This window comes from Hippichthys cyanospilos, chromosome 3 (genome assembly GCF_059441005.1).
Source record: "Hippichthys cyanospilos isolate Australia breed blue-spotted pipefish chromosome 3, RoL_Hcya_1.0, whole genome shotgun sequence".
Lineage (NCBI taxonomy): Eukaryota > Metazoa > Chordata > Actinopteri > Syngnathiformes > Syngnathidae > Hippichthys > Hippichthys cyanospilos.
The window spans coordinates 28,030,982-28,055,122 of record NC_142371.1 but is presented as its reverse complement, the minus strand read 5'-3'; the positions used below and the strand labels follow the sequence as shown (position 1 = coordinate 28,055,122).

The window sequence follows — 24,141 nt, the reverse complement described above, 5'->3', positions numbered from 1 at the left end:
TAGGTAATAGGTAATAGCTAACCTCAAATTAATTCGCTTCATTGACTTATTCCCCCCTCCTCAAACATGTGCACAATAGGAAGAAGAGACTTGCAAGAGTAGTGAGTGCAGAGTAAAGGCTGACATTGGACGTTGGGAAGAGTCCGGGCGTCAGGATGAGCCGTCTGAGGTCTGTAATAAAACACCATCGTAAAGCTGATGATGGAGTGTTATTTTTATTTTTATTTTTTTATTGGGGAGATTTGCATCAAACCTTTGTGACATTTGATCGCTCTGTTTGGCAAATCAGCGCACAGGGCAAGAACAGGAGTTGACTAAGATGAATAACCAGAAAGCGAGAGAAAACGCTCATTTTGAACGTCGTTACCCTCCGCATTTTGATATACAATGTCGATCGGGACAGCAGATGATTTTGTCGCTGGTGCAAGAGAGTTGTATGTAGCATATTGGTGTAAGGGTGTATTTATTTATGTATTTATTTAAAATTGAAAAACGAAGCTCTGTAGATAACATTATTATGGATACATCTTGAAAAGTAATACACACAACATAAGAGTGCTACATGTTTGTTTTCCACTGATGAATTTGGTGGTATTTCTGGTCTTTTAGCTTTTACCGAACATAGACAGGACCATGTATATTTCATCATAGACATGATCACTAATGTTCCCTTTTGAGCATTTACTGAACATAGACAGGGCCATGTATATTTCATTATAGACATGATTCACTAATGTTTCCTTTTGTGGCGGCTGAGATGGCTCGCTCTTCTTCCCAGCCTCATATTAACATTTAGCCTTCTCCTCTGCGTGCATGGACTATTGTGACGTGTTGCTGAGCAGCTTTCTTTTTTTTGTGCGAGAGGCCTTCATTCACGACATGTTTAAATGATTGTCATTTAAACATCCACAAGAGCCCGAAAGTCATCCAGGTGAGCGGTACGTTCCAATTATTCCATCAGTAAAGGCATTATCAGTCATCCAATTGGTTGAGATTTTAACTCTCCACCGTGTGAGCAGTAAAGATTCAAGTCCATTTGGAGGGATGATTGGCGTGTTAAATGCGTGATTAATACCATCTGATATCTTCCATACATTTGCAATCCCTATTTAATGAGTGCCTGTGCAAAACAGATAAGATTCCCAGCAAGAGTCACGTGACACACACACATCTTCCTTTATTAGCTATTACCATGGGAACCCTGGTTGGTTATGAGTCAAGATCAGTCATCAAATTAAAAAAACAAAAACAAATCACTTTCCTCCTCTTGATCGTGCAAAAACAACAGATCATCTCAAGTACATAAATGAACATGCATCTTCTGAACCATAAGACAAGTACAGGATGTATTTACAGACTTTGAAAATAGAAAACATTGGATCTTATTGACCTCCATGACAAATTACATGTTGTGCTTTCACTGGGTTAGTGACATTCATACTCTCTTTTGATGTTAATGAATCAAGGAAATCTTCTTGCGCTGCCACAGATCGCCAGCTGTTGGTAGGCAGCAGGAACCTGTGTATAAAACGCACATATGTGTGTGTGTGTGTGTGTGTGTGTGTGTGTGTGTGTGCGTGTGTGTGTGTGTGTGTGTGCGCGTGTGTGTAAGATTGGCGGGCATTAGGACCATGTCTCTCACCCAGTAGGCATGTTGCAATGGACCTTCGATGCTTTGAACCTGTTGGCTTTGTCTTTGCTGATTTGGACAGTGTTGTATGAGATTTGTGATGGCATGCAAAGAGTCAAGACGTACACTAGCACATCAACGTGTGGTATCTTTGTCCTGCCACACCAGCTCAGAGAAAGATGGTTGTTTTATAAAACTTTATAAAATAGCTAACAGGTGGCTCATTGAATATACAAAAAAGTTGTGCAAACACGTTTTTTTAGTGTTGCATATTTTGCGTACAATTTCAGAGCAAAACAACCTGCTCATGACCTTTCTAAAATTGCTTCTCATAAGACTATGAGAAAAAAAAATGACTGTAACGATGACTCAGATTTGATAGTTTTGTGTAACAGTTTTATTTTAAACAATCACAACAAAGAATCAACCGAAAGCTATTTCAACAGTTTTTCAAACAAAATCATTAAAAAGAATTACGCTAATTTAAACATTTCAATCAAGTAAATATTTACCCAATAAATTCATAGAAAATAGGTTTTAAAAATTAGATAATTTTTTTGTGATTAACTGATAAAATTGACAGACTGGCAGCACTTGTTTTCAAGTCTTTTGACAGTTGTTTTGAAGGTCTCGTCTTGCCACTTCTAAAAGGGGGTACAAAGAAAACAACTTGCAATTTATCAACTTTAAAAAACCTTTTCTCATGGTTGGCTTCCACTGTGTATGTAGGTCAAGGTTCATACACACACTCATATATATATATATATATATATATATATATATATATATATATATATATATATATATATATATATATATATATATATATATATATATATATATATATATATATATATATATATATATGTATATATATATATATATATATGTGTGTGTGTGTGTGTGTAGGTGTTCGTGTGTGCGTGCGTGTGATTCTCAATGATTTTCTACTAAGGCTCCTCATAGAAAGAAAAATATACTTTGTGTGATTCTAACTCCCATCTCTTCACTGTGACTATAAGTATTTTGAATAAAAGAATTGTTATATAGTATCCAAAAGAATCTAAATTTGGTCAAAAATCGGACCAAGCCACTCCTCGGGATAATTTGACATACTTCCTGTGTTGTTTCTTATTATACAAAACAGCCTGATCCAAAACAACTAGCAGGTGATTGAAATTGACTAATGTGGCAAGTACTGTAATTTTTTGAAAATTAAGCGTTTTAAATGTGTAAATGCAACTCTGCATGAGATAGTTTCTTTAATAACATTAAAAGAAAATGCCGCCACCACACTAGGTCATGATTTTAGTATATACAGTCGGGATCCATTACATATTCTAAAAGAACAAAATCCAATGCTGATTAAGGCATTACGGCTCACCTTGTCATTTAGCTAAAAGCATTGAGGGCAGAAAAACATTGAACTTCTCCTTAGATGACTGAATAAAAATTCATGATGATAAATGAAGTGCGCTTTTTCGGTGCTTTATCGGCAAAACATGGTGCGCAATCGTTTTACAAAGCCGTTCATAATGACACAAAACTGTTTTCAGGACGCTTGGAGGAGTATTAGGATCACACTAAATATGGAAAGAAAATCTGTCATCTACGTTTGAAAATTCATCATTATAACATGTAAATATGCTGACTATAGTGCACCAATACAACAGCTCTATATCACATTGCAACCGAATACATTCTAGCATCCCCTTCTAACAGAACTTGATGTTATTGTATTTACACACGGAATACAGATTCCACTTTTGGCAGCAGTTCCATGTTTTCACACAAAATGTGTATTTTGAAAAGAAAATCCTCCCGGTTTAAAATGTCCAGTCATCCTTCAGTGGACAAGCCTGTCTCCCATCAGACCTAATGTGAATCGGAAGCCTCTCCTTGATTTGCTAATGACTTTCCTCTAAGCCCGTTTGAGGTCACTGAGTGAGCTGTCTTCCGCTTTCCCTTTCAAAGCGTCCTGCTTCACTGGAAGCTATATGTAGAGAAAAGCGTGCAACCCAACCGCGGGGCAGTGGAGACAACCAGTCAACGGTAGATATGCCGGGAGCGGCAATCGTTTCTACAGGTGTTTTGGCGGTGTCTTCTTCTGGTGATTGGGGAGGCGCTGAATTTAAGGTTTGGTGTTTAACATTGACCGCGAGTGTGCCCCTCATCTGTGATTGTGTCCCATTTTACCATCTCCGTCTCACAGGAATACATTTACAGCAATTTGTAGGCAATTTCCCGAAACGCATTAGCGTGTTCATGTTATTGAAATCTCCCTTTTAAGCAGTAAAGACTCATTATGGTGTTTCTCCTTCTGCATGGTGCACTCAATATACATTGTATGGATAAAAGTTACAGCCATCCATTTTCCGTAGCGCTTAGCCTTTATTAGGCAGGATTAAATGAAGCCATGTTCAGAACGAATTTGAATGACGTGGGAATAAAAATGCTGCACATATGCTCAGAATGAAAAAAAAGAATTTCCTTTGGAATCGCAGGAGCAGCGTTTTTCTTTCGCCAATTCGAAAGAGTGTTATTTTAAAAGTTCAATCGAAATAGCCAAGGTGCCAAGATTTGCGTATACTCTGGTGATGTAAATATGTCATGATGTCATTATATACGCACGTTGAAAAGGTGGTGTCTTACAGGAGCTTAATCTAGATCTTAATTTAGAATTATTTCAATTGGAACGGCAAAGAGTCGCCATGTTTGGGTTGTACAATCATTTACTACGCTCATGTTTTTGTCATCTTTGTCTTTGTTGAACCCGTCCCAGCCATCTTTGAGTGATAACCCCGGAGTTGTTTCTAGCCAATCATAGCGCACATATAGACATACAACTATTTACTCTCACATTAAATCTAATCCTGTAGAACAGGATGTGCAAACTCTATGTAGTCCAGATTCAAAACCCCAACCTCCAAACTGTGGCAGATGCTCAAATCAATGTCCACAAAGACACAGTCGGAGGAGTTTGATGTCTCACATGCTTGTGTCTTCACAAAATTGTAGAAGCTGTTTGTTCCAATGTTCCGATGAGTGGTGAACATGCTTGTAGTTCCTCCAATCCAGGCGAAAAGGACTACAGTAGCAAAAAAAGGATTCACTTTTTTTTTCTCAACAGGAGTTGACGGTTGTGTAGGCAACATGGACCAATGTCTGTATGCTCGGATCGCCTGCCCTGTCGCACCGTCTGTAGCGGTGGAGAGGGCTGTCATCGGAGATATTTACATATGCGCTGAACAGAAGGTCATTTAAATGCATTTCCATAAAACACATAAATTGTCTGGTGATGATTTGTCAAGGCCGCGCTGCTGTCATGTTCACCTCTGGTCTTCATCACCCAAACATTTAACAAGTCCACCGTGACTAAATTGGATAAGCAGACCTCTGCGCCTTTTCGATCAATGTACTGTAGTGCGAGACAAGCCCATCACTGCAGAGTGTTTACACTGAGCTGCGCTTCTCTCCCAATATGGCACGGACATCTTCAAGCACACATAGAGCTGTCACTCAGCAATGCGGCGCCCAATAAAACGATGGCGTGGAGACAAATTTGGAAAAGTTTCAAAAACCCATAGCTGTCCAAACACTGCTTGGAGTGTGTAGTGAATTTTGAATGTGTCTGAATTCGTGGACATTGTTCAGCTAAGGTGACGAATAAAAGCAAAAGCCAGACTCTTCTGGAAAAAAGTGATGTTTTTGTTCTGTTTACACACTTAGACTGTTGTGATTTTGCATTTGGGATTTGAGCCCAAAATACATCAAGCTGATAATGCTGCGGAGAAAAAAATCACTCTAGAGAGAGCGTCGGGAGTATGATTAAATTTGTTGAAAGTTGGTATCTATCGCACAAACTACTGCAATGGATTAGCTCACCCATGACCTAATGAGGACAAGCTCGACAAAAAAATGGATAGATAACACAAATATATTCTCAGCCAAAAGATATTGCCTTGCAGTTCAGACCATTTTTTCTTTCAGCTGCTCTGTTTTATAATAAATTAAGCAATACTATTTGGTTTTTGTCTGATTCAATCTATTTCTGTTGGAATTACCAAAACATTAACATAAGGAATAAGCAAATGAGTCTGGCCACAGTCGCCTTGAGCACATTTCGAAGCCAAAAGCGGACATGACGTCAGAAAAGCGATGCCAACTAATAAACACTTAATGATAAATAATTTTGAGTGGACGGTTCGTCAGTTGTCGATGTGAGGCTTTTAAGACCACTTTTTTTTTTTTTTTTGCTCAAAAAAGTGGGTGTGGCTTACCAGGATGGCAAACGTTTTTGGATGAAAGTAAATTTGAGTTGAGGCTACTGTCTGAAATAAGGCAGGAACCATTTTAACCATTTCAATGCTATCTTCGGCCACAATTAGTGAAGCCAGAAAACATCGTTTTATCTTCTTCATGAATGATGCAGCCATTGAATTGATTCATCCCATAAATTACGGACTACAAAACACCTGATTACAAGTCTAAATGTCTAAATATAGCCCTAAAAACATGTGTATATATATTGGCTACTCCGTATTAATAGCCGCGAATCTTCACATTATTAAATGGGATATTTGGGGAAAAAATTGTTGTCATTGGATTTAAAAAAAAAATATTTACGTACCTTAAACACTATTTAATGTGGTTTTTTTTTGTTTTTTTTTACCCTCAAAACAATGCCAAGCGCAATTATAGTTGAACAGCACCCCAGATCTTTCCTCCTGTATTCACAAAAGTAACATTAGCTCAGCCCGGTGTCGCACTCGCAGAGATGTCTGTATTTTTTGCATGTGCCTGTGCTGTGCTCGTTGAACACAATAAAAGGTGCTTGATTTTCCTCTCAATTGCTAAACACACAGCCACACGCTTCCGCGTTTTTCTGTCTTTCGCTCTCTCCATCACAAGCAGTCAGCTATTGTCTAGTGTGTGTGCCGCAAATACGATCACTATTCAGCAGGAGAGCGGGCTCGGATAGTTTCCTTGGGCCACCGTGAGATGTTCAGTAATTTCATTGGTCAGATGTGACGAGACTAGGTAAATGTATTGACAGCTAGAAGTGCAATAGTAAAAAATAATAAACTGCATCACATTCAAAACTGCAGGGCTAAAAATGTCTGGAGTTTTTTTTATATGTTGTATACAATATATACTGTACATATATTGTTTGGTTGGAAATTTCTGGTATTTTTTTATATTATTTTCTTTCTTTTGAGTTACCTTTGAACTACAAATGAATTGTATCCGTGACTTTGTATTTCTATATACATATTTTTGGATAAAGTTTCCAATTTTATGTAAGTGGCATTCCTAAAAGCCTTTTAAAAAGACTGCCCGTTCCCCCCTTTATCTTGTCACTCATCTGTCTGTACATTAATATCCACCAGTTTAGAATATACAGGCACACGATGGGATTTTTTTTTTTTAACGTTCTGAAATTGTTTTCAGGATTTTGAAAGACAAGCATTGAGTCTCCTCGAGAGGAATCCTTCGCCTGAAGTCTCGGGCGTGAGCTTGACCTAAAACTGCCAGGAGTGGAACTAACACCAACATTCACACTCCCGTGGTGGAGAACTGTGTGATTTCGGTCTGGAGGTCCTCCTGGATCCCTACTCGGTCCACGCCTAGTCACGCAGGCGGTCTCTCTCTAGTGGCCGGGGCGCAAACGGACACGGGCTCCCTGGTGCTGTTGCGACCGCGAGAGAAGCTGTGCTGCTCCGCACGTGTGCGATAGGGCAGACAGAAATCCCTGAAGCATCTTTTGAAGTTCTCATCCAGGAAGGCGTACAGGACCGGGTTGAGGCTGCTGTTGGTGTAGCCCAGGGCAATGCACAGATGCCAGCTGGCCATCACCAGCAGGTTCTTGTGGTCGATGTTCACCATGGTCTTGACGATGATGAAGATGTGTATGGGAGTCCAGCAAATGATGAAGGCTGCCACCACCACCAGGACCATCCGAGTGATGCGCCTCAGGTTCCTGTCCTTCTCTTTGGACCCAGAGAGGAGACGGACGCTCTTGAGCCGCAGGATCATCAGACCATAGCAGACGGTGATGACAAGCACGGGCACCAGGAAAGCGAAGATGAACACACAAATTTTCGTCACCATGTCCCAGTACCATTCCGGTTTGGGAAATATTATTCTGCAGTCGATGTTGCCTGTGGAGATAAAAACGACAACACTTGAATGGAGGCTCATGTGGCTAGGCAAATTCAATTTTAATAACCCAGCTCAATGAGTTCTCTTCTATGGTCTCATTACTCCCTCGATTCAACACAAGCACCTACTGCTGGAAAAAGAGGCGGCTTTGTACAACTAAGCTGACTACATCTCAAGGTGGCAAAAGTACACACATCCTTTACTTGAGTAGAAGTAGTTTACAGTACCCTACAATCATATAAAGGTGTTTTAATATGCCAAGTTTTGAACCTTGGATAATGAATGCACTGATTTTCGAAACTCAAGTTTCGTTGACACTCGGGCCAAATGAATCTTATTGCGCTAGTGAACAACAGAGTTTCAGGGTCTTCAAAATGATGTGAATGAGGTAGATTGGTCCCGAAGGTCCTGACATCAAATATTGTAAGGTAGCGAGCAATGAAACAGCATGTGCAGCCACTTTGAAATATCCCATATAAATGCAACAAGATTTTGACCAAATGAAATTTCTTTGAGACAGCTTCTTGGAACTTAGATGCCGCAAGATGATGGCAAAGCCTTATTTTGGGGCGGCATGCCTCGGGAAGTTAGAAAAGTGCTATACAAGCCCATTTTGCGAATCTAATTTCACGTGACCGCAATCGAAGATGTTTAGCTTCGAATTAAGAGCACATTAACTGGAACATGAAGCGTACTTTTTTTCAATGATGAAATGTTTTTTTTCACCCAAGTACCCCCTAACCAATGCAAAGAAAAACCAAAAGACAAAACAGAGCGCTGTGGTATTTCTAGGTGCATTTTATTTAGCAACTCCAGAGAATAGATTGTGGGAGAATCGTCTGTCTTATTTCTGGCTCGTCTGCGCGAAAATCCACCAATGACAACGCACATGAGGATAAAGTAATTCAACAAATTGCCGAATTTTGTCATAGCGTCTCCTTTGCGAAGTGGTATAGGCCTTTATTTTAGCAACTTTTATCCCGACTGGTAGCCATTTGTAGCTCCTCACCTTTTTTTGTCGCCTTGCTAACGGCCATGATCATCACAGGCACCGCAATGACCGACGAGAGAATCCAGATGCAGATGTTGATGATCTTGGCCTTGGCTGGCGTGCGGAAGTCGAGGGCCTTGACAGGATGGCAGACGGCCACGTAGCGGTCCACGCTCATCATGGTGAGTGTGAAGATGCTGGTGAACATGTTGTAGTAGTCGATGGCGATGACCAATTTGCACAGCAGCTGCCCGAAGGGCCACGTGCTCATGAGATAATTGGCGCTCTGGAAGGGCAAGGTGCTGGTGGCCAGGGCGTCGGCCAGGGCCAGATTGAAGATGTAGATGTTGGTGGCCGTCTTCATCTTGGTGTACCTGGCGAGGGGCGAAGCACCGTGAGCGCGCCGAGCAGCAACGTCGGCAGCGTTTTGTTATGTCTGCTGCGGTCGGCTCCCGATTGCCATTAAATCATAACGAGGTTAGAAACCAAACTACTATATGGATTTTAGCCTCATTTCCTCTCTCAAGCCAATGATACGCAGTTTTACCCAGGATAATAAAAGCTTTTTAGATGCACGAAGCTGTGATGGTGTTACGACTGCATGAGAGCCTTCTGTTCTGCCACAATGCCTGTAACCTCCATTAAACTGCACTTGTATAAAATGACTCCTGCACAGAAAGCCTTCACTTCTCCTCTCGCATGTGTCGATTGGACCATGATTGCTTCTTTTTTTTTTTTTTTTTTTGCAGCCTGCGGCAGCCTCTTTCTTTGTGGCACTTTTAATCAAACTGCTTCATGCATATCAGCTTCAATTCCTGACTAATCAATACAATCAGTCATCAGAGTGATTGATGCGTTAGCTGTGCAAATACATACATCGATTCGACAAATACATCGCTCACGAAGAAAAAAAAAAGGTGCCGTGAGGACGTTTTAGTGCAAGGCTCAGCTGGAAATCGCACTCCCTTGTACCCTCCCTGCTTGTGAGTATTAACTGTATGAGGTATGTGTTAGTGTAGCACTAATATAGCACTAACACAAGAAAAATGAAAACATCATTAGCACTTCTGTGATCATCCGGTTTTTGGGAAATTGTGTTTAGAAAAATGCTGTACAAATGATAAAAATCATCATCATCAAGTTATTTAATAAGTTATTAGTTCTAAGTGTTAGTATTTCTATTGTATTATTAGTACCCGTAGTACCCATATCAATTAAAAAAAGGCTATGCAATATTTTAGCAGTCCAGCAATACCATAATAAGTACAGGTTACAAATAATTTCATTTAATCGTGGAAAAAATAATCCACTTGCTTTTAATTCAATTATAGTGAAGCCACAGGAACATAGTTACAAACAGCAATTGCTGATATTGATAATAATGCAAATGTTCAAAAACAAACACTTCGGTGCAAAATGAATAGATATTACAAGCATGTGTGCACATTATGTGTGTGTGTGTGTGTGTGTTTCACCTCAAGAACATAAAGTAGATTAAAGTATCGTAATAGTTATAGGCTTTCAAATACAGTAATTAACACACCATATGAATTGATTCAGCTCATCATTTGGCTATGAGCCGAGTATTTACAGCGTCAGTATTGTTATTATTATTGATAATGATACGGTTGCTCGGCGTTGCTCTTACCTGACCACGCCGTACATGACGAGGACGTTGCCCAGCAGTCCCACCACGCAGATGAGCGAGTAGAGGGCCGTGATGCACACGGCGATGACGACCCTTGCGGTGTCGCGACCCGCGGGCGCACTGGTACCGTTGGTCGCGCTGGTCCAGTTGGTCCAGTTGGCCGGGACGCCTCTCGGGGAGTCGGGGAAGGTGGCGTTGAAGGGTGGGAACGACACGTACATGTCACCCGGAGGGAAAGTGGGGAACTCCATCGTTAATAAAACAAAAACAAAGATTTGTAGCGTTTTTTTTTTTTTTAAGTCAATGGGAGATCGTTAGTAGACGGTGCTGACGGTAGGCAACTGAGACTGCGATTGTCACAGCGCGTGGTACTCTCTCTCTCTCTCTCTCTCTCTCTCTCTCTCTCTCTCTCTCTCTCTCTCTCTCTCTCTCTCTCTCATCCCTCACTCACCCCTCCCTCCCTTTACGATTCTTTTTAGACTATAGTATTTACTCTGTGGATGGCGTACAGAATGTTTACACAGTATGCAGAGAATTAAGAATTATTGTATTATAGTCTACCTTTATTTTATGATTATTTTTTTCCTCGATATTTTGCCAACCAATTTCTGTTACTTTTCCTGAACCTTTCAAAGCATTTCAAAATGTTGCAAAAATTCAAGCGTCCTTGGAATTTTTTTTTTCTCTCAGTCCGAAATCTTACAGTTCTCCCACAATTTAACCTGGTATTTTGCAGTTTTTTGACCAGTTTGGGGTCATTTTCTTCCACATCATTCTGGAGTATTTTAACTAAGGGATGGCACACTCTAAATGTGGAACTTTGACATGTTGTCAACATCTGGGTGAAATTTAAGCTCCCTTGTGTCTTTTCCAACGCTTTCCCATTGATGTCAAATGCCAATGATGTAAAGAAAAAACGAATGGATAAAATACCGCAGATGGGTTAATATTTTTCACTCTGAAAATGCTCATTATTCTCATTAGAGAATTTGAAAATGCATTGGGATTCAAATTTCTAAGTGCTTAACTCAGTTACTTCTCAAATGTCTGTTTTGTTTAAAATCTGGAGAACCCCCTAAAGTTTCTTCAAGTACCCCCAGGGGTACTAGTACCCCCCTTTAAAAACCACTGCACTAAACCTCTACTAACAATTAATTTCCTATGACAAAATGAACATTCCGAATCAAATTTGTTTTACTATCTGACCAATTAAAATAATTCCAACGAACTCTTCAGCCACATATTTTTTTCAGGCTTTCCAAAAAGTAGAAATGTTCTTTTTTTCCCACCCTATTCTCCACATTTTCGACTCATCCAAACCATTCCAACATGTAACTGTTCATTGCATACATGGAACAATTGTTTCAAATAATTTCTAAATAAATGCAAAGAAAAAAATATTGCCTTTTCTTGTTAGTACCGGTAATTTTCACCTTGTTTTTGACCAATTCTCTTTGTCCAAATTTAACTTTTCACTTCACCGTTACCACTGCATTGCTTCAAATTCCAAATCAAAACGCAACAATTCAAATGTTTGGGGTATTTTCTTAAAAACCAAAATTTGTGGTCTGATGAGACAAAGATGGATCTTTTTTGCATGCATAGCAGAAAGCAGCTCATCACCTGACCAATACTATCACAAAGTAAAACACGGCAGTAGTAACATCATACTGCAAGGATGTTTTTCGGCAAAGGAAAATACTTACGGTCAAGATGCACACCGATACCAATGTGCGGAGAGGGGAGAGGCTTCAGGCCAAAGCCCAGAATTGAATCTGATGGATCGTCTCTGAAGTGTTCTGAATAGGATCGTGCATCAATCCCCATCCTACCTGATACACCTTGAGAAGTGCTGCAAAAAGGAATGCCCAAAAAGACCAGAGACCGTAATTGGTGCTAAAGGTGCATTAACAAACTCTTAATCAAAGACTGCGAATACATGTGGGCATGTAATTTCTTAGTTTTTAGAAATATAGGAAATCATCTTCATTGCTTAAACTTTTTAATGAAGACATATTTACTTTTCTGAAGTATGACTAAAGGAAAAAGGGTTTTCTCATGCATTATGTATCTACAGTAGTGTAATGTGTGTTGTAACATTATGTGGAATTAGCTCGTCATTGCATTTTTACGAGGCCGTTATCATGTTCAGGTTCAGATATATTACTTTATACTTATTCAAATACTAGCTAGGGGCTTTTTTTATTCATATTTGTTGCCTTCTTAACTGTTGATGTGGGCAGCATATGGATCAGGGGGCATGTTTTTTATGAGTAGAAAAATATTTTTGGAATAATATTAAACATTGTTTCTGGTTTACAAAAATATTGACTAAGAAAACACACAATGCCATTATGGTGAAATGCAGTGATAAGTCTCAGCACTTTAACTCATCTGGATAGCAATTGCAATAATCACATGGTGTTTTCATGTTAGCCGATTTCCATTCAAATGTGACCGTTGCTTCCAGAGTCTCCTTTTGTATTTGTCACTTTGTAGCGCCAAAAATAAGGAGCTCATTTTACTTTTTCCTCTTGGCCATTGGGGGGGATTCATTGTTATGCTTTTGCTTTTCAGAATCACAATGCAGAATCAAAATTGGTCAAGCTACAGCTGGACTTGGCCAAGATATTGGACCAAGCCTAGGCCACCCCCTAATAAATAGGAACTACCTCTGCCTCTAAATTGAGCATGTAAATTTTAAATGGACTCATAATTTACTCAAATGAATGTATTTTACTATCATTCCCAAGCCGGCACTAATTACTGTGCTACATACAATTATGTTATATAGTATGTGTAAGTAGTCTCTTACCTCTAAGTTCTAGTGCTAAGGCAACAGCATGACTTAATGAATCAGCAAATTTATGTAGTATGTTGAACACATTAAAAAAAAAAAAAAAAAACATCTGCAACTCCCCGGACTAGCGGTTCTAAAATGGAAGAACAAGTACCCCTGTGAGCATGCGATGGCACTTTGGGGAGTATGTGAGATTTTAACAGGGCTTTTGCAGGTATCAGCAAATTTAATTTAATGCGGCCCTATTATAAAAAGTCAACTTTTTGGAGATTTTACCCGAGCTACAATGTTGATTTCTCTCCCTAAACAACCTCAAAGTGTTATTTTCCTTCACTGGTGCATTTCTAAGCATTTCTCTTGCTCGTTTTCGCCTGACAGTTAGCATTAAGCATTTGTAAGACTGTTAGGTTTAGTCCACAAATCCCAGTTCCAGGTCAATTCCGCACTTCTTTATTGAGCCATTCCTCTTCCTGTTTTTTTTTTTTTTTTAAAGCGGTGGGTGCCGGTACATGGGCATAGCTTGCGGCCTGTGTTAGCGGAGCCATTAGCCCACGCGGTGTCACTTTGCAGTCACCTCAATGAAATTACCCGACTAACCCACAGGACTAATGAAATTACCTGTCGCTAGGCAGGCTGATGAAATATTTAACAAGGTTTTCAAAGCCAATAATAGAGCAGCAATCATCATAGCGGATTCTGATTTGACGTTTGTGAATGATTGTGTTGTTTTTTTTTAGCTTCTAGCTTGTGCATTGATGTGAGTTATTGACTTGCCATCCAATATATTTGTATGCATGCACAAAGAAAACAGAGGCACGTAATGGTTTATATTAGTCAATATTTAATCGATTCTACAGCTGTTCAGGCAAACGAAATACTGGCTCTTATCGTAATTGATCAAATAGTTCGACAGCAACTTTTACAACCTTTAGGCCTTCAAAACGTCTTTAAAATTGAAGGTTTCAAATGTTACGGCTTCAGATGCGGTCATACTTTGCAGTTGCAGTAATTGTTGATTTGTGCACAATGAATTCTCAAATGTTTGGGAAACATTCATGGGCTATATTCTCCATATGTACCTTAACCTTAAAAGTGGAAGCGACTGTTCTTCTTCCACACAATGTAACAAAGAGATACAACTGGCTTAGTTGTAGACAGTTAATTTACATCCTTACATGTTTATAAAAGCCTTACAATATAGTCAACAAGTTTTTTAGCAGCCAATGTAATTTTCGGTAAAAAAAAATGGACCCAGGTTTCCAAAACGGCTGCCCAGACCATATTTTGGACACCTCCATTATACAAGAATCCACAGTGAGTTAATCACCGGCAGAAAAATGGTCCAGGCTACAGAAGAATGTCTCTTTTTGTTATTGTCATGCTATAGATAGATCCTTTGTGTCTTTATACAATGAAGTGCCACAAGTGAGCACTTCACGGGAGTTGAAGCATCCGTTTATCTATGCTGTACAAATAAAATATACAAGCACCACTTTTTCTTTTGCTCTCATTTTTTTAACGAGTTAAACTTAAGGATGGAAACCTTTCAGGATACTTGTGCTATGCAAGATTTTAGATTTTGGTATTGATTGATGCCAAGTAAATGGTAAATATTGGTAAATACTGGTGCCAGTATCGGTGATACCAATAACAAATACTTCGAGGTTTATAAAATATTATGATATTTTAAGTCATTTGCGCGGCACAGTGACTGGTATTCACGTCCACCTCACAGTTCGGAGATCGCTGGTTCACTTCTGGCTCAAGCCTTCCTGTGTGGAGTTTGCATGTTCTTCCCATTCCCGCATGGCTTTTCCTGTTACGTTTCAAAAATATGCATGGTGGGTGTATCTTACACACTAATTTTTCCTTAGGTGTGTTAGTTAGAGAGAAGGTTTTTTGTGTGCCCTAGACAACTGGGATAGGCTTCAGCACACCGGTGACCCTTGTGAGGACACAAAGTCAAGATAATAATTCCTTAGACAAAAATGCTGGTCATTATTTGTACTTGTAAAAGAAGGCCTTTGTGAATAGTTGATTTCAATATACAGTAGATTCAACACAATGATAAATTAGTTTGCTTTCTTTGAGGACAACAGAAATCTGTGATTATTTTTACTGTTGAAAGGCTGATATTCAAAGGATTTGGAAAATTTTGAATAGAACAAGGTCAAGTCCAAATAATGATGATGGTGATTGTTATTATTATTATTGTCATCAATTTGTTAATTGCTCAGTTGTTCTTTAATTGACTGATTGCACCACTGAAACGGGTTATTCATTTTTATATAATTGAATAGCATTTTAATCTCACAATGATTTTCTAATGAGGCTACTTCAGGGTTCTTGAGGTTTTAAAAGAGTTTCTGCAGGTAATGTAATGCATTTAAACTCATCATAGGAATATAATATTATCTTTCCAAATTAAGAGCAAATGTATTGGAACAAGAAGAAATATGTCACTAAATTTGATCACAGTCTCCACTATCCACTACCACTGTTTGTCTTTATTTAAGTAAGTTTTATATCCATGCGCATCGTCATTGGTTAAGAGGTACGTCAGAAAAAGGCATCATTCGTCTTTCCATTACTGACCGTCAACTGCATCGACAACCTCCTCGTTTAAATTGTTGTTGTATCCGCTCCCCTTCCTTTCTTGTTCACACAGCTGTCTATGCTGTAGCTGCAATAATTGGCTCCCTACCCTCCCTCATGTCCTCACACCTTAGTGGTGACCTGTGATTGGTTTCTCTCTGGTTCTATCACAGCCGCTGGGCCGTTCAGGTTATGTTTAGTCATTCTGCATGTACTCTGGCAGCTTTTCGATCGTAATTATTATATCAGCTTGACAGCTTTTCTTTTCTGGTGTTTCTTTCATGAGAATAATGACTTGCAGAAAAAAAGTTCAACAATGGTCGATTAGAGATGTAAATTGCGATTGGAGGCGAAGAAGCAACAACCCCTTTGCTAAAGAATGACAAAAGGGGTTGGTGGGGCAGCAGGGTTATCAAACAGACAGTTGAATTGCGCTTATAACATCTGGGGTGTGCTCAGTGCTACATTATGGGCCTGACAGTTAAGCCCCCACGCTGACAACGAACTGATCACAACACTCAATCTCAGCCACAATTGTCCAAATGGGACAGCTCACATCAAACGAGCTACGCTGCGGCTCAGAAATGAGCTAACTTTAATTTCCGATACCAGGAGGGGACTGAGCGCTTCTTCCTGGGGTTATATTTCTCTTTAGTCCTCGAATGACACCGGAGACGGGAACAGCCCCCATAAAAACTTTGCCATTCAAGAGACACTTTCCGTTTTGTTTACCCTTTTAAGCATACTGACTGACCTTTTTAAAAATTGAAAACGGGAGTAGATGTACAGTGGACCGCACAAACGAAATGCTGTTGTTAGTTGGGTTATGGTTACAGCACTCTCTGCACTCAGTTATCCCTTGGGGAAAATCACTTTTGATTAGTCCTAACAGGCAGTAAGATTACACACATCACTCCTTGGCCAAAGGAAATCTTGGAAAACATTTTGCCAGTCTTTGCAGAAAAGAAGGAAAGGAACAACAAATGCACAACGCAAACTCTTTATAAAGAGTGAGAGCTTTTTTTTAAAAAAGTTAAAAAAGTGTCTTTTTCAAATATTTGATATTAGAGACATTAGTTACTATACATAGGAGCAAAAACTACAAATCTTAACATTCAATTATAACAAAGTAGTAAAATAAGTTTTTCAAGTCAGTAAAAATAGTGTACTCAGTAAAAGTATGTAAGTAAAAGTAATAAAAGTCAAAATAGTATTTATACATAAAAGAGTTCATATTACTAAGATAATCATTTATTCTCATTTCGAGCTGAATAAACTGGCACAATTGGACGAGTGATCAGCATGTCCGCCTCACGGTTCAGTCTCCAGGTCAATTCCAGCCAGCTCCAGCCTCCCTGTGTGGCGTTTGCAGGTTCTCCCTGTGCCCGTGTGGATTCTCTCCGAGCACTCTTACATTCCAAAAACATGCATGGCAGGTGCATTGGACACTCTAAATTGCCCTAAGGTGTGATTTGTCGCATGAACGGTTGTTCGTCCGGATGTGCCCTGCAATTGGCTAGCAACCAGTTCAGGGTGTCCCCAGCCTACTCCCCGTAGACGGCTGGGATAGGCACCAGTGAGCCAGCAACCCTACCGAGGATAAGCGGCTAAAGAAAATGGATGGATGGATGGATGGATTTTGAATTGAATCAGTTGTAGTTCATTTCAGCTTGAGACCCACTCAGTGGCCACCACACAGTTCATCACAGTTCAACCAAATAAACTTGTGAACATTTCACCCTAAAAAAAAATGGTTGTTTCCTGTCCCCTCCATCACTAAAAAAAGATGGTGTCATGAGATATCCAGCTTTGGTTAGAATATCCATTTCAACTAATAGGACACCACTACTTTTGTTGTTCCCTCATTTTCCAGAGCCCCCAAGTAGCACATAAAGCCAAAGGTCCTGGTTTAAAACAACGCACGTTTCACTGAGATTTTTTTACAAATCAAGCAAATGAACACCGGAATAAAAAAGAGGGAAAAAGAAATCAGTCAAATTCAAACGATTTATTCATTACTCTCTTTACATTAAATCATTTGCAGCTGGACTGCTTTGGTTGTCTACTAGATGTTTCACCTCTCTTTGGCGCAGGTGTTTTCAGTCCATCAGAGGCTCCAGCCTGAGTGTTGGTATGGAAACAAAACCATTCCTTAAGTTAGAGTCATGCTCCATTTGCAGCATGCAGCAATAAGACACAATGTAGATATATATATATATATATATATATATATATATATATATATATATATATATATATATATATATATAATGTAAAATATATATATATATATATATATATATTGTGAATAAAATTGATGAAGACCTTATCACGGCGACAAATTCAATCTCAGACATTTGAAGCACTTGGAAGTCAATCAGCATCACAATGTTTGTATTTGACTAGATGTATTTACAGCCTTTCTTAATTGATCTTGAATAATACAATAGCTTTCTCTCTCTGGGCTATAATGCTTGTCATATTTCATTTGCTAGTTTCTGCTATTATAGTTAAGGGGATTTTTTTTTTTTATCTGCATTCAACACCTGGTGCCTGCCATGAGTTTTTCACCAGTCTGACGTGTGCCTCAGACTTTGAAAAAGGTCAAAGAGAAGCAAAGCGTATCATGCCATTTTCTTTCCCATGTCGCCGGTATGGGCCACTGCAAGAGAGAGCTTTTTCTCACAATTCACATGTATTTTGTTCGTCGCCTCTCGTGTGAGACAAATGGTCCGTTCAACCTTTAGGTGTGATGTGTGTCATCATTCTTCAACTCATAGACGGACTATTAATTACATTACATTATGCCTGTGATTGTACAATCGCATGTAGCCCGAGGGAAATATTGGGTCTCTCTGGAACGCCTTGCCAGGTTTATCCTTAATTTCCGCATAGGGCTCACTTGGAGGATTCCATACGGGCAGATTCAAAGCCACCAATTGCTTAGGTATATTACCACTCATATTTAATATATATTCGGATTAAATGTTAAAATCAAAACTGCAATGCCGTGACCCCCAAAACTGATTTATTGACAGTTCAGCCGTATTCCCCGATGGCTTAGTACAAGTATCATTTATTCATGTTCCTCATGACTGCAAGGCGTGCTGTTATACCAAATCGATATTTGCTGTGAGTAGATTGAAAAAGAGAAAAAAGAAAGTTATATACCAACCACACAGACCAAAACAGCAGGTTCCTTCTGGTTTCCTGGGAGAAATGATGCTGCTAGAAACCTGATTCATTTTGGAAGTCACGATCGCGTAAAAGTGAGCTGGATGTGCTGTGTGGGCGAATGGATGTGTGTGGGAGTGGACAGTGTCAACAAGGCAAAGCCATTAATTGCAATTGCAGTGTCAGGAGCTCACTGAGATAAACACTGACACAGGCTTTCAAATACTGTGTTGTTCACTTTACCTTTTTATAAAAAAGAAAAACAGAAATGTGTATGTGCGTGTGTGTGTGTGTGTGTGTGTTGGGAGGACTTTTTTTTTCCCTTGCAATACAATATCGTATGAATACACAGTTTGACTGAAAAGCCACCGGCGCCTGCTGTTTAGTGTAGTTGTGGTGCACAACAAAGTGGACCTTGCTGTGTCCGGCACACAAGATCAGCGGGCAAAGAGGCAAAAAAGACGGAAAAAAGAACAGAACCCACAATAGAAATATTTAATAGGGGCATGTTCAGTGCTTTTCAGATACTGTATTAATCTTCATGTCACTACACGGCAGTATGTGAATGGATATGTTCACATTTGCCTCATTTTTCATAATCCCCCCAGCACTGTATGTTTTTACTTGAGTTTTTGAAGAAGCACATCTGCAGAAACCAGAGACGAATTTCTGAGGCTACTAAAGCTTGTCTTAAACTTGTCTAAAATTCGCAAAATATTTTTTGTGACTTGAATGAGTCTAAATATATTTTTATTTCTGAAAATGAATGTCCATCATGAAAAAAACTGAAATAGTATGTAGATGGTCATCGTAATCATCTGATTGGTTTACTTGAACATTAAGCGCCATGCATGCAATATTTTATTTGCAGGCATGACAGCCAATGAAAATTTAGTCCTATCAACTTTAATTATTAGTGACCATTGTAGGGATAGTCCACGTATTTAGGCTTATTTATTTTCCTGTGAACTAAACTATTTGTATGTACAATGAATACCTTTAAAACAAATTTCCACTTGCTGTCGACTGAAAATGACATCAGAGGTAAGCTGCTGCCAACAAAGTTCCTCTAATTTTTTGAATGAAAATAGTATTTTCATGCCTCAAGGTTTACTCTTGATCTCATCTGGACTAGGACATCATTTGAGCAGTGACCTTTAAGACTCAAACTTATTTTGGATTTGATAAATGTAGAAGTGACAACACTCATGCCCCTAATGCCTCAACAGTGCCTCAAAATTCGGCAGCTTTAGGGAGTCCAACCCTGACTGGAAACAAATCCAATTTACTCCTAGCATTGCAGACAAACCTCTGACATTCTTGAGGTTTAGGGACCAATTAGCTCATGTAAGGCTACCGTTATCTGAGTCTCCCACAGGATCCCACGAGGAACTGGAGGCCTTCTCCAAGTCTCCAAACCATTTTTCCCATGCACCTTTTACGATTCTCCTGATGCTGGCCCACAGGTCCACACTGACAAATGTTTTATAGGTAGGGTTCAGTTCTAGCTTCTGAATAGCATCTGTGGATGACATTAGTTGCTGGACACAATGTTTGTGTGTCCTTGCTCGGGTCAGTAAGCTATTTATTTTAAAATACAGTATGGCTATTTTGCTGCCGTATAAATGCAGTAGATCATATCGAGTGGTTATTCCAAAGTCTGAATGATTTCATAGGGCTAAATGAGGCAACCAAAATCATATAAAGAGCTCTCATCGCCCCAATTATCACTGTGAGTGTTTAATGAGTGTTCCAAGCCATTGATCAATAGTGATCAGGCGTGCTGACAACTCAGCAGCACTGGGCAATCACTTAGAGGAAATTAGAACCTTGTAATTTGTGTGATAGTGCTGTAACACTTCTTTCACTCTACTTTTATTTGTCCATAAACAACAACTGAATTTATCTGCTATATATCGCACATACAAATGAAAACGTCTCATGAAATTAAAAGAGAAATATAATTAATCGCGGCATTCTTTAGTGACAGTTGAATGGTTTATGGAAAAAAATCAATTAGTCGCACGCATAGTTCATCGGCCAAATAACATGGCAGTCCCCCTGATTGCAAAGTCACTGGTGCTTGGCCTAAAAACAAAAAAACTTGCAAGCGCTCATCATTTTTAAACAGGCGGTGTCCCGCAGGCATCAACGCCATGACTGACAGATTTTTATTTACTGTAGCGGCCAAATGGCAGACCCACAGTGTCGCTCTCAAGATGTTGTTTTCATCCGTGGGTCCCGCTTTTTTGGTTTCTTTCTCAGCAGTGTTCAGCATTAACGGGCACAGGTTCAGCAGCCTCAACTGACAATTAGTCACGCAAGAGTGATTTGTCTGGGCCCGGGACTTGATTAGCTTCTGTAATTTTACGCCTGGCTGGCGGAAGCCAGCAAAAATGTCACAAGAGACGCTGTTAAAACATAAAAAGAAACTATGTGCAGAGATCAAAGTCAGTCACTGGATCCGATTTTTTTAAATGCTGTGTTTGTGATTCAAAGTGAGCAAAAGATGTTTCTCAAACTTTTGCACTGACATCCTATGATTTCAAAGTCATGGATCGCCTTATGATGGAAGTTGTTTCCTTGACTAAAATAAAGAACATCAATGTATTATTATTATTAATATGGACTACTGATGCAGCAACTCAAACTTAGGTTTAATCAATGTGATATTGAGGCTTGAATTCCGCTTGGTGTGGGGCACAAAATGAACAGGCATTTATATGCTTTTCCATTACATGGCAGGAAGTATAATTAAACTGCCGAGCCATCTATTGCATTGCTGTTCTTTATTTCATTCCATACAACCGAATAATAGCTTTGCGTTCAACTAAACAGGCCTAGATGACTTAAGTCCGTTTCGTACATTTGTGAAATCATTCAGACAAGATCATTCTTATTTCAGTATATGTTGGCGATTTGCTTTTGTAAAGCACAAATATATGTGCCTTGGCATAATGAAGGTGGGGAACGCTGTACTGAGACACTTGTTGAAACTAACAGAACAAGAGCCAATCACAGTCATATAATGAATATGACGATATATGTCTTCAAGAGGGCTATGTTAGCAGCTGTACGAGGTCGTCACCTCTTTTGTAAACTTTTTTTATGACTTTTTGTTCAGCGTCATCCCATGATTAATTTTTTATCATCGTGGAAAACAATGGTGGAATCGTTTAGTTCAGAAGTCTGTCACCTGCGGCTCTTTCGTCCTTATGTTGCGGCTCACCGTGGTTTGAGAAAATAAATAATGCTTGGTTCAGGTCGACTCTGTGGACGGCATAACAAGTGGCGACATCAGTAGGATGGGTTAAGTGCCACCGGACACTAAACGTGACGCCAGACAGCCTATGAAGTGCTTGAAGAATTCTTAACACAAAATTAATGCCCCTGTGCGTGAACAAGAATGGACTCAAACGTTGGGTCAGTCTGCAAATTATTTTCTTGAAACCTAGAAGGTAACAACCTTGTTATCCGTGAACACCATGAAAAACTAGATGACGAACGGAGAACGAAAACAGGAAATACAGAGCAACCTTCCGGATTAAAAGTAGATATTTCAAAATACTATAACACAGTTAAGTAAACACTACGATCAGGAGTGCTTGAAGAATTCTTAACACAGAATAAATCTCATCTTTATGGCCACGGATGGATTCAGATGTTGGTTCAGTTTACTTGCTTCTTTTAATGAAAATAATGTGGTACAACCTTGGTTAAAAAAAGCTTCTGTAAACAGTTGCCCCATTACCATAATTATCGTAAGAATATGTTTGATATATACAGTTAAATACATAAAGTTTTGGAATTGGGGCCCCTTCGAATTTTGGGTGCCACGCCCACTATTAGGATCTTCGAATCGCACACTAATTTTGGGACCATGTTGGAGGCACTCATCTTTTGTTTTAGGATAAGTACAGACCTGTATCTATGAAATCCGGACCGCAAATAATTTGGCCACGCGGGCACATTAGAGTGATGATACTTTGATTCTCCAACTCCTCCAATACGAACTTAACCTTTACATATGATATTATTTTGGGCAATTTTTTTTGAAAAATGAATGGGAAACTATAGTTTTAACCGTATAATCGTCTTCTGGAAGTAAATACAGACCCACAGAATTGAGCAGAGATGATAAAAAAGGATAATATCAATATAAAACACTATATTACTTTCATATTAATATGTAATGTAACAAATTTGATCAGATCTTAGCATCAGTGTTAGTAAAAAAAGGGGAACATACAGAAAATAATGTATAACGTTCTGATTATATGTTTTTTACATTATGCATATTTTTCTCTCATTCATTGTTTGTTTTACAAGGCCAAGGGACAGTTGACACAATGCGCTAATTTATAATGACATTGCAAGATAGGAAACGCTGTCAGGACATACGTGAAATGAGTTGGAAATAACAAAAAGGTGTAAAGAGAGCTATTACCTGAACAAAGAGAAATTTTCTCGCATGAGGAGGCAAGGTGGAGTAAAGCTGCGCACAGGAAAATATCACACCAATAATGCGCATGCTCTCAGAGACCATTCCCTGCAATGCAATAAAAACAAATTTAATTGAGAAAATGTCTTCGATGGGGTAAAAATCCCCTTGGTGCATTAGGATTGCCAAGATGATTTTTTTTTAAACTTGTTTACAACTTTAACACGAATGCAAGCAGGTCTGTCGGATCTGAGGAATCAATTTAACGACCTGAAGTGGGTGCTGCCAAACCCAGTGAAAAAGAAAGATTGATCAAGCAAGTGGAGGAAGTGTATCGACTTTGGAGTGCTAAAGCCTCAGAGAATCAAAAAAGAACAAGGGACAGTGGGATGAAGGAAAAGATAAGTGCCTTGGAGAGGTTTCAAACCATTCGGGCAGAGTTCAATTCGAACAGAAGATAAAGATGCTGGTCTGGAAATCAAAGAATGGTAAAATAGGGGTTGACTTGGAAACAGTTGCCATACCAGAGTTCAGGAGACAATTTCTCTCACCATCGTCATCATCATCTGTAATGATTCATCATCATCATCATCATCTGGGTGCTCCGCTGCTCCGATTGCCATCTTCCTTCTTATTCCGACTGGGAGGTTGGGCAAATGTTTGTGTTTTTATTTATCGACAGAAGTTCAACAGACAGAAA

The 24,141-nt window shown here is 39.3% G+C and overlaps 1 protein-coding gene across 1 annotated transcript; it reads right to left on the bottom strand.

Annotated features, from left to right (window-relative positions):
* Positions 1–2,531: 2,531 nt before the first annotated feature.
* On the bottom strand, positions 2,532–10,747 carry LOC148426675 (delta-type opioid receptor-like). The gene is made up of 3 exons (XM_088411382.1): positions 10,432–10,747; positions 8,802–9,157; positions 2,532–7,791 (listed from the first exon to the last, which is right to left on the bottom strand). Exons 1-3 carry the CDS (start codon positions 10,680–10,682, stop codon positions 7,262–7,264), a joined length of 1,137 nt encoding a protein of 378 aa, XP_088267508.1. The 5' UTR covers positions 10,683–10,747; the 3' UTR covers positions 2,532–7,261.
* Between the last annotated feature and the right edge of the window lie 13,394 nt (positions 10,748–24,141).

Bases quoted from the DNA above. Each gene is read 5' to 3' on its own strand.
- LOC148426675 (XM_088411382.1), bottom strand. From the start codon at position 10,682: ATGGAGTTCCCCACTTTCCCTCCGGGTGACATGTACGTGTCGTTCCCA. The intron at 9,158-10,431 runs GTAAGAGCAACG...GCCCCTCGCCAG, and splicing joins GTCATGTACGGCGTGGTCAG to GTACACCAAGATGAAGACGG. The intron at 7,792-8,801 runs GTGAGGAGCTAC...TTATCTCCACAG, and splicing joins TAGCAAGGCGACAAAAAAAG to GCAACATCGACTGCAGAATA.